Source organism: Peromyscus eremicus, chromosome 3 (assembly GCF_949786415.1).
Source record: "Peromyscus eremicus chromosome 3, PerEre_H2_v1, whole genome shotgun sequence".
NCBI lineage: Eukaryota > Metazoa > Chordata > Mammalia > Rodentia > Cricetidae > Peromyscus > Peromyscus eremicus.
Window position 1 is genome coordinate 85,609,528 of NC_081418.1, and position 11,610 is coordinate 85,621,137.

The 11,610-nt window shown below is 45.5% G+C and overlaps 1 protein-coding gene across 1 annotated transcript in view; it reads right to left on the reverse strand.

Annotated features, from left to right (window-relative positions):
• Dnah6 (dynein axonemal heavy chain 6) overlaps positions 1–11,610 on the reverse strand; it is a 205,061-nt gene that overhangs the window by 45,470 nt on the left and 147,981 nt on the right. Inside the window, exons 58-61 of the mRNA XM_059258003.1 lie at positions 10,969–11,036; positions 8,793–8,973; positions 6,184–6,363; positions 840–1,073 (exon numbers count right to left, since the gene is read on the reverse strand). Coding sequence (XP_059113986.1) covers positions 840–1,073; positions 6,184–6,363; positions 8,793–8,973; positions 10,969–11,036 — 663 coding nt within the window. The remainder of the gene's footprint in view (positions 1–839; positions 1,074–6,183; positions 6,364–8,792; positions 8,974–10,968; positions 11,037–11,610) is intronic.

Here is an 11,610-nt window from a genome sequence, read left to right on the forward strand (position 1 = left end):
CAGTTTCCCGGAGAACTAATTTTCTAGCTCACTGGTTACTCCTGCTTTCGGAGTCGAGGACACAGCTGCACAGGAGGCAAAACGTTAACCAAATTCTCCAGGCAGCTGGAGGCGCAGCTGGCTGAGCTGTAACCGGGCCTCCTGACTGGGGAGCACTGTCAGGCAGGGGACTGCGTGCTGCGGTATGACTGTGACAGGCTCCTCCCCGGATCCTGCGTTTGAACAGTTCGTCTCCAGCTGATGGCACTTTGGGTAAGGTTGTGGAGGCTTTAGGAGGCAGAGTCTTGCTGGAGGAAGTGGGTAACTGGAGGTGGCTCTTGAGGTCTTTATTGCCTGGATGTACTTTTTTTTGGGGGTGGTCTTCCATTTCTGTAGTTTGTGGTTTGTAGCCTGCCAGCAGCTTATCTGTTGCATGTGTCTGACCTCTGACCCTGTTGTTTAACAAGGAAGGACTTTGTGCTGTATCTATTGAACAGCACAGAAAACATGATTTGGGAAAGAATGAGAAATACTATTTTTTTTTAAATGGAAATCTTTAGCGGAGTTTTATGAGGGAAGAATTTACTTAACCGACACCCCAAGATAGCACTCCAAATCAAACAGGTGTTATCATCTGTTCCCACATGTTGCTCTCAACCTTTCTCCTGGCCCCACGTCTGGTCCTCGCTCTCCTTCCCGACTGTGGGCACAGCGTGACCGCGGTGCCCTCTGCCGAGCTCAGGCCAACACTCCCTTCCTCAAGCGGCTTCTTGTCGGGGAATTTTGCCACTTTCTGGTCACAACAGTAAGAAAAGTGACATGTGAGCTACCGGGTGGGAGACTGTCAGCCTCTCAGGTACCTTCTCCATCCCTGCGGAACCTCGGAGGAAGAAATTCCACTCGGCCTCTGTCAGCTGCCCTTGCTGCCGCATGATCTCCACGCAGAGCATGAAGCTGTAGATGAGCTTGTGCTGTTCGAACAGCCCTCGCGAGACGTTGGTGTACGCGGTGAGGAGGGTCTGCTGCAGGAGGATGCTCAGGCGGTACTGCAGGTCATCCGTCTTCTCAGAAGTTTCGATTGTCGTGTTGAACAACTGCAGGAGAAAGAAGATTGGACTCACTCTCTGTGAAGCAGAGACGCTTCTCCTCTCTCCCCCCATTTTGACGTTCAGTGAACAATGTGGGAGGCGAACACCGTGGAAAAATCTCGAATGCATCTCAACTTGGTGAGGTTTGTGTTCCGCACCATTAAGGCCACTAGAGGAAAATCTGGCTCATTTCCACGTCATGTTTGTCCAGGTGTTTCCATTTTCACGGGAATTGTTTGACTGCTAGGGATGAACGGGAGCAGTCTGCTCACTCAAAGAGACTCATGACAGTGGGCAGTGTGGAGGCCAGAGGTCTGGGAGAGCTTTAGCATGGCCTTCTGGGAGGTCAGACTGCAGCTGGAGAGAGACACCCTCCACCTGAGGCAAGGTGGGGTAAGTGGCACACAAGGCTTATCAGGATAAAGAAACAACTGCTGGGATTGTTGGCTACCCCTCCCGTCGGGAGTCAGGGCTGCACACTTTCCCCTCAAGTCTGGACTATCCTGAGCAACTTGCTAGACCTCAGCCTGAGTGCAGTGCGTGCCTCTCAGGGATGGACCAGGAATCCCACCTGGGTTCTTTGTACCTTTGCTTCAGGGAGATGCCTTCTTGGCACCCACCTCATTTTCTTGTAGCAAGATGGCCAAGGCCTTGGAGTGGCCAGTGACCATGAGTATAGTTGGGTCCCATTAGTTGGTTGATATGCATATGAGGGTGAGTCCAACTACTAATTGAAACAACAGTAAGAGACTCCCCACATCTTACCATATATTCCTGATGAATACCATAAACCAGGAAAGCTAGACAATGTTAATTAAATTTGAAGAAAATCAAACGAAGGGGAACTGTAAATAAAATGTACTTTTTTTTCTTTTTCCCTAAAGAGTTAAATAAAACAAAACTCCATTAAAAAACACTGTAAAGAAGCTGCTTAGAAGAAATTTAAAATCCTCCAGGGCCAGCCCTTCTGGAAATCAAACTGCGTGCTCAAGGTTGTACTTTCTGCTCCAAATTGGCCACTTGGAGTGGGGCAAGGACCCCTGTGAGTTAGGAAAGAAAACCCGAAGGACTCCGGCCAGGTGTGCTGGCCTGCTCGAGTGGGCACAGCTCTGCACTGTTCTGAAGAAGTTAACCTTTCGGACTGTGTGGTGTAGACGAATTTCTGAATGGTCTTATTAAATAAAAAACACGGAGCCAAATATAGGGGTGAAAGCCTCAGAGAAGGGTCAGGGAAACAGGGAAAGCCACAGCTAACCTTACCAAAATACGCTACTTCCTGTCTACCTAGGCTTATATGCCTTGCTGTTCTGCCCTCTCATTGGCTCTCTTAGCCCAGCTACCTCGCTTCCTCTTCCTACACAGCTCTGTCACTTTCTGTCTGTCTGTACAGACCTCCAGGTCTCTATGGTTGGTACTGGGATTAAAGGCATGAGTCACCACACTTGACTCTGTTCCCTAGTGTGTCCTTGACCACACAGAGATCCTGCCTGCTAAATGATAGGATTAAGGGCATGTGCTACCACTGCCTGACTTCTTTGTTTACTTAAAATGGCTTGCTATTTCCTCTGATCTCCAGGCAAACTTTATTTATTAAAGCACAGATAAAATATCACCACATTTCAGCACAAATAAAATATCACCACAGTGTGGTTATTTTCTTGAGATACCAGACCCACTTCTTAGAGTGGTCAATAACCCAGCCACGTGAGGAAGACCTTACAGGCGTGCAATCTGGTCAGCTTGCAGAGGTGTGTGGCAGGCCTTTCTGGAGAAGGTGGCATTTTGTCTAGAAGTCAGGGTGCTCTAGACAGTAGAGAGAGTGCTCTCGGCACAATGAATCAGTGAGTCTAGGTAACGAGAAGGAGTCAGTTTGGCTGGTGTGTCCAAGGAATCAGGCACCTTTGTCGTCTACTCTGAGCCACATAGAAGGAGGAGGTCTTTGTTGTACTGTCACGGGCATGAGTGTGGAGGATTAGAGAAGTGGAGGACGCTAAATTAATCCCCATAGAAAAGGGGACCATATATGCTGTGAGCTGGTAGAGGATGGGGGAGAAAGTGGGAAGAGGTAGATTGGAGAACACAGGGTACAAGAGAGGTAAGATGACCAAGTATCTAATATAACCAGAAGCCTGCAAATAACAAAATTGTGCTCTTCTATGGGATTCCTGCTTAAATGAGTAGTTTTTAGTTGCTTTTGCTATAAAGGCAAAAACTATGGATAACTGTGAGGATGTGGATATGGTAAGATGCTCCTCTCTAGTAAACTTTACACTATCTATATGAATCCCATGACATGTATGCATAGTATTTATTTTCTGACTTTTTTTGCCTTTTTCTCTACAAGCTTTTGTATGTATATAAACTGGATACTGAGCATATTCACCCCCATACTATTTTTATTGTTTTTAGCTAAAATTAGTAACATTTTCCCCCACCTTCTAACTATTTAGTTAACAGATAAGAGACACAACATAGTCAGGACAGGAGGAGCAGGGAGGTGGAAGATTGGGCTAGCGAGGTACTTGTGGGGTGAGCTCTCTGTTCCCCTGAAGTCTTCAGTGAACCCAGCAGAGCTTGCTGAAGCTCCAGGACTCGGAATGCATTGGGGTAGATACTGAGAGCGGCATTGAGGACAGCGAGGCATCCAGTCAGTCTTCCTCAGGAGAGAGCAGGTGGGGGTCAGGTGCGGATGTGAGGCAAGAGAGACCGAAATAAAACAGCACAGTCTCACAATTTGCTCGTGAAGCAGAAAAGGAGCCAAGGAATCCCAGGTAGCAGCAAAGGAGGTGCGGCGCGGTGCATTCTGGGGAGAGGTGGGGGAGACGCAGGAGCCGGCTTCGCTAAGGTGGTGCCACCCTACTAGCCCACTGCGAAGTCGGAAGAGCCAGCACAAAGTACAAAGAGATTATTTTTCATCCTCTCATGTGTGGTGTGTTTGTGTATGTGTGTGTGAGATGTTTATGCACGAGTGTACTTATGCATGCTTCGTGTGTGTGTGAACACATGCACATATGTGAACGTGCATGTGGAGACCTGAGGTTGAGGTTGGGAATCATCCCCAAACACTCTTACACTCTTCCATCTTACTTATTAAGGCAGGGTCTCTCTCTCTCTCTCTCTCTCTCTCTCTCTCTCTCTCTCTCTCTCTCTCTCTCTCTCGTTTGTTTGAATTTGTGTTTATTGTCAATTGCACATAGATCTTCAGGAAACAATAGCTTCAATCTGAAGTACTTTTAGTCAGAAAAGTTTTTAACTTACTCCTTGAATAAGAAAAAAGCTTTACAGATTTTTCTAATTGTTATCAGAATAATTGTATAATAAAAATAAAATTCAAGCTGATTGTCCAAACAGAATAAAAAAAATACTAAAAGTGGAAAAGCCAGTTGTACTAAAAAGCATGAAGAGTTTTGAAGGAAGTCATTTTACCACTGTGGATAGCTTTGATTAAAGTGTAGTCCAGAAAAATCATTCTTACATTATTAGTTGTGGGGTCCTGCCCCATGGGGAACTTAGGTCTCCCGAGAAGGGACCACCTAGAACTGAGGAAAGGTAAGTGCACCGCTCTCCCATTCCCCAGCCTCCCTTTTCCTGGGAGACAATTAGATGCAGCCGGGAGCCAAGTCAGTCATGGACTCCTTTATTTAAAAACAGCAAGCTCAAACCTGGGGCCTATGCAGGGTCGCTTGGCTCGGCCTGGGAGGAGGGGACTGGACCTACCTGGACTGAGTCTACCAGGTTGATCTCAGTCTGCAGGGAAGGCTTTGTCCTGGAGGAGATGGGAATGGGGGGTGGGCTGGGGGGAAGGTGAGGGGGGCGGGAGGGGGGAGAACAAGGGAATCTGTGGCTGATATGTAGAACTGAATTGTATTGCAAAATAAAAATTAAAAAAAAAGGGCATCAAAGTAAAAAAAATAAAAAACAAAAAACAGCAAGCTCTTTTAAAGCATAAAAAACAAGGTTTGGGGGGAAAAGTGCCCCATTGGGCCAATCAGCTTGAAGGTTACCCAATCATGTGCCAAGTCTACAGTATTTACAGTGTTGCCCACGAGAGAATCATGTACTGACATCATCTTTCTTGACCTGAAGCTCCAATCATACTTTCTTGTAACAACTTGGGTTCCACCCTCTACACTTTCCCTGGGGCCATCTTTACTAGCACCTGGATCCATAGCCCCACCCCCCACCACACAATTAGTTATGTGGTTACACCATACACAGTAGATAATGGGACCATTATGCCCATTAAGGTGAAGAACAAGGACCACAGAGACAACATTATAAACACAACACACAAAAAGGTAGTTAGTCATTCTCAGATGACTTCAAGGAGGGTCATTCCCATGGCAGGCTCCCAAACAATCAAGGTACTGTCTTAGTGTGGCATATTCTGTGGTATTAATTGAAGGCAGGGTTTCTCAATCAAACCCAGCACTCATTGATATGGCTAATGTTGCTAATCAGCTTGCTCTGGGGATCCCCTGTCTCTGCCTTCTGAGGCTGGAATTACAGGCAGGTGCCCTGTCCACCTGGCATTTGCTCTAGACTTCATTCTTGAGCAAAAAGCATTTTAACCATTGCTCTATCTCCCTAACCCCTAGAGCAGTGGTTCTCAACCCTCCTAATGCTGAGACCCTTTAATACAATTCCCCATGCTGTGGTGACCCCAAATCATAAAATTGACGTTGCTACCTCATAACTGTAATTTTGCTACTATTATGAATTGTAATGCAAATATCTGTGTTTTCTGACGGTCTTAGGGGACCCCTCTGAAAGGGTTGTTGATCCTCCAGAGAGGTCGTGACCCACAGGCTGAGAACCACGGCCCTAAAGTGCTTCTTACCACAAAAGGCAGCAGATCAGAGGGAAAGCAAGCAAGCTAGTTAGTTGAGAGAGAGAGAAAATTGGCCTTGCCAAGCTCTACCCTCCTCTTCCTCTATAGCACTCTGCACACATTGGGCACTGGACTCCTTAGGTGATCTGGTGGATGGGACCACTCTTGAACTCTGTGTCTGCACCCCAAATCCTGGAGGATTTCACCCCTAAACTTGAAACATGGCTTGGCAAAGGTATGAAATAACCCAGCTTCAAAGGGAAGGCACACCAACAAGGCCGTCACCTGTTTAAAATACTTCAGCGAATACTGATACATGGGATCGATTTCGGAGAGGCTGGCGATGACGAAGTACATCACGGAGCCCTGGGTGGCCACTGGGCGGTACTTCTCTCGCGCCACGTTGATCATCAGCTCTGTGGACTCTGCCTCCTTCAGCCTGGTTTTGATGGCGCCTGAAGTGATCTGAATAAACACGCAACAAGTTCTTAGCGATCTGCTTCTGAAAAATAGTGAGGATTTGAGAACGCATCCAGTCCAGTCTAGGAAAGAAATAAGGATAAAGTCAGGCCGTGGTGGTAATTCCAACATTCAGGAGGCAGAGGCAGGCAGAGCTCTGAGTTCGAGGTCAGCCTTGTCTACAGAGCGAGCTCCAGGGACAGCCAAGGCTACACAGAGAAACCCTGTCTGGAGAAAAATAAAAAAAAAAATAAGGATGGAGTGAGTTAGTGGTTATAATAAGGGGGGTATTAATGTAAAGGTGCATTGGAAGAGGCTCTGGAGGCAGTGACATTCTTATGACTGAGCTGACCCTGGCTCTTTGCAGTTAGGAGACTAAGAAAGACAGTGGACAGTTTCACAAGTCACGAGGAGGGCTAGGATGGAGCTCAGGGTAGAGTTCTTGACCTGCAGAGACTCAGTTCCAGGAATGTTATAGGCAACCACTGGACTGGTAGTGAGGCCAGTAGGTTCTTTTTTTTTTTTTTAAATTAAAATCTTTCATTCATTTACCATACCAACCCCAGGTTTCCTTCCCTCCTCTCTTCCTGTTCCCTCTCCCCACTGCCCATCTATCTCCTTTTCCCATCCACTCCTCCTCCGTTCAGAAAGGGGCAGGCCTCCCATGGGAGCCAATAACACATGCCATATCACATTGAGGCAGGACCAAGCTCCTCCCCCTGCATCAAGGCTAGGTGAGGCATCCCTGCATGGGGAATAGGTTTCAAAAAGCCAGCTCACCTGCCAGGCACAGGTCCTGATCCCACTGCTAGGGGCCCCACAAACAGACTAAGCTATATAACTGTTATTCACATGCAGAGGGCCCAGGTTGGACCCCTGCAGGCTCCCATGAGCTCAGGTCAGCTGTCTCTGTGGGTTTCCCTGTCATGATATTGACCACCACCTCCTACTCCCTACCCTTCTCCACTCATACATTCCCTCCTCCCTCTCAACAGCTGGACTCCTGGAGCTCAGCCCAGTGTTTGGTTGTGGATCTCTGCATCTGCCTCCATCAGTTACTCGATGAAAGCTCTCTGTTGACAATTAGAGTAGTCACCATTCTGATTACAGGGGAAGGCCAGTTCAGGAGCCCTCTCCACTATTGCTAGGAGTTTTAGCTGGGGTCATCCTTTTGGATTCCTGGGAATTTCCCTGGCACCAGGTTTCTCCCTAACTCCCAAATGGTGCCCTCTTTCATTTCAAGATATCTCTTTCATTGCTCTCCCTCTTGGTCGGGCCCCCAGTTCGATCCCTCATGTTCTCATCCCCTTATCCTCTCCTCTCCACCTCTCTCTCCCCCAGTTTATCCAGGAGATCTTCACTATTTCCCCTTCCCGGGGCCCTCCATGTGTGTCTTTATTAGAGTCCTCTTTGTTATCTAGCTTCTCTGGGGCTGTGGATTGTAGTTTGGTTATTCTTTGCTTTACATCTAGTATCCACTTATGAGTGAGTACATACCATGTTTGTCTTTCTGGATCTGGGTTACCTCACTCAGGATGATATTTTCTAGTTCCATCCATTTGCCTGCAAATTTCATGTTGTCATTTTTTTTTTTTTAACAGCTGAGAAATACTTCATTGTGTAAACGTACCACATTTTCTTTATCCATTCTTTGGTTGAGGGGAATCTAGGTTGTTTCCAGGTTCTGGCTATTATGAATAACACTGCTATGAATATAGTTGAGCAAGTGTCCTTGTGGTATGATTGATCATCCTTTGGGTATACGCCCAAGCTTCCTTTGGGTATATGCCCAAGTTTTCCTTCTAGTACTTTCTATAGGGCTGGATTTGTGGATAGATATTGTTTAAATCTGGTTTTGTCATGAAGTATCTTGTTTTTCCATCTATGGCGATTGAAAGTTTTGCTAGAAATACTCTATGTGTCCCTAGCAACTTACAGATGGTCTACTCTTGCCTCGAAGACCATGTAGGACCCTCAGATGATGAAGCTATGACTTATTCAAACTTTTATTTTATTTGTATTTTATGTATATGGGTGTTTTGCCTGCATGTGTGTCTGTGCACCTGTGTGCAGTGCTGGCCGATGCCAGAAGAAGGCGCTGGATCCCCTGGAACAGGAGTGACAGATGGTTGTTAGTCACCATATGGGTGCTGCAATTCAAACCTGGGTCCTTGGAAGACTGGGTCTTTTGGAACAGCAGGTATTTGAGCCACAAGGGAGCCAAACCAGGCCCCTAAACTATGACTTTTGAATCCACACATTTCTTGTTTTGAGACTGAGTGTCCTTACATAACCCAGACTACTCTGTAATTCATCATAGTCCAGGTTGGCATTCAATTTTTGATGCTCCTGCCTCTGCCTCTTGAATGCTGGGACAGGCCTATACTGTTGTGGATGGATGCACACACTCTGTGAACGCTAAGACTGTCACTTGCCTTTGAGTCCTGGAGTGTATCAATGAGTTCTTCATTATCCAGAATGTTCCCCTCAGATGTAAAGAGCAGTTTCAGGATTTTGTCTTCGATAGATTTCAGCTGGTTTTTATCACTGTTGATCCTCACAATGAGCTTGATTCGCTGTTCCTCCAACTCAGGTTTTTCAAGCCGCACCACATCGCTAGAACCGAAGTTGGAAGAGCTGGATTACAACTTGGTCAGCTCCCCTAAGTCACTGCTTTCCTGTATATAACTTTTTTTCTGAGTATTCTGTAACTGGGCATTGGGAGTGCTATGTAGCTGAATCTGAAAGCACAATATCCCTGGTTGCTGGGTTGGTATGATGGCTCTTCAGAGAACTGCATGCCAATCATTTATTTAGTTTTATATGTATTTGTTGTGTGTGTGTGTGTGTGTGTGTGTGTGCAGATGGAGGCCAGATGTTGACCTCTGGTGGTTTTCCTCAGGAATGCTACCTAACTTATTTTGAGACTGGCCTCATTGGCCTGGAGCTCACCATAGGCTAGGCTGGCTGACTGAAGACCTCCAGGCATCTGCCTATTTCTACCTTCCCAGTGCTGGGATAACAAGCATGGGCCACCACACCTTGCTTTTTATGTGAGTTCTGGGATCTGAACTGAAGTCCCAGGGGCCTCAGAGATAGCTTAGCAGGTAAAGGCTCTTGGTACCAAGGCTGATGACCTGAGCTCAATTCCTGGAACCCACATAAGGAGAAGAGATTACTAATGTTGACAGGTGGTTCTCTGTCTTCTCCATGTGCTCTATGGTCCAGTGCATGTGATACTCCTGACTAAATAACAAATAAATAAATATAAAAAAACTGAACTGAGGTCCCTATGCTTGTCCATCAAGCACTCTGTGGACTGAGCTGTCTCCCCAGCCTGGAATGTCACTTCTGATTATTTTTTCCACCACAGTTCTCACAGCATCTGCTCATCTGGAGGGAACCACTTTGCCACTCTGATCACTCAATTTCTTTTTTTAAAAAATTTATTTTATGTATATTGGTGTGAAGGTGTCAGAACCCTGGAGTTACAAACAGTTGTGAGCTGCCATGTAGGTGCTAGGAATTAAACCCAGGTCCTCTGGAAGAGCAGCCAGTGCTCTTAATCACTGAGCCATCTCTTCAGCCCCCTGATCATTCAATTTCATTCACTAACACTCATCTATGCCAAGCCGAACAGAGGAAGCCGAACATTTTAGACAGGAGTTAAAAAAAAATGTGGACACGGGATATTATGAAACACTACCACCTCAAAGAAGCAATTCTTTTATATAAATACTATATGAATTTATTCTTATAACAGAGCAAAAGATGAAAAGATTTCAGTTCTGTTTTGTCAGCTCCATCTCCACATCTGATGCCCTCCTTAGAGGTAAACGTGGTTTGAGAGGCATTCTTCTAAAGCCCTTCCTCTGGATGGGCCACTGTGATGACTCAGCAGTTAAAGGTGCCTGCTGCTGAGCCTGGAGACTTGAGTTCAATCCCTGGGACCCATGTAGTGGACAGAGCGCACCAGTTCCTGTGGTTGTCCTTTGAGTGGCGGTGTAAGGGTGCACACAACACATGCATCCATCGTAACTAATGTGATAAAATAGTAAAACACTGTATACACGGTATAAATATATAACATGATAAACATAAACTAAAATAATAAAAATTTTAGATGCATGCTTATATGTACATAGACATGGAGTAAGTTCAATGATATTTAGCAATCTAAAATAATATTACAGGTAGTGCTTACATTTGATCACATTTAAAAGACCCTCTGTTTAGTGGTGAATTTGAGGACTGATATATCTTTTTTGGAGATTCATTCTATTGTTTGTTTTTCTTTGCCAAAACTTCTAAACAATGTCTAGAAAGGTGGCTCAGTGGTTAAGAGTGCATACTACTCTTGCGGAAGACCTGAGTTTTGTTCCCAGCACCCTTAGTGGGTGGCTTATAACCTTCTGTAACTCCAGCTCTGTGGGATCTGATGCCATCTTCTGGCCTCTGAACGCACCTGCACTCAAGTGCAGATACACAGAGACAAACATGCATGCAAATGATTAAATATAAAAAAATAAATCTCAAAACACCCTTCTAAATAAAACATTGTGAAACCCATGACCATAACCCAGCTTCCCACACATACTCTCTCCTGGTTACCTTAGCAACTGATCCTCCAGACCTGATTTAGTTACAGTGAAATTGATGATGGTGACTTTAATGCACACCTGGAAGACAAGCATGGTGGACTTGAGTGCCTAAGTCAGCTGGTATAACAAGATGGGCTTTCTTTATGGGATTAGGATTCCCTGTTATCTGGGAAGATGCAGAAGTCTCAAGTCTGATCACGCACATGACTACCCACATACACCAAGCATAAAGTGGCTTTGAAAATTCAATGATTTCAGAATTCAACTTGTGATTTTCTCTGCCAGTAGGAGAGGTAACCTTGCTCTTCCCCTCTTCCCCATACCCAGGATCCTACACGATAGTTTAAGAATTGATGAGCCAGAAAGGGTTAGCAGCAGCCTTTTAGAATCAACAACTTTGGTTTGAATTTCAGCTGCACCCTTCAGTGGTTGCATGATGTTGGTCAAGCCTTTCATATCTGTCAAGCTTTTGCTTCTGATACTTATAAGGAATTTATAGGGGTGTCTGTGGGGACTGAATGAGGTAATAAAATCACTCAGTTATAGATGGTGACTTGCACATAATGTCTTTGTTCAAAAGAAGCTTTATTTGTAATAAAACGAGCTGCTTTACTTCTTTCATTTCATCATAACATTTTTATGGGAAACTATT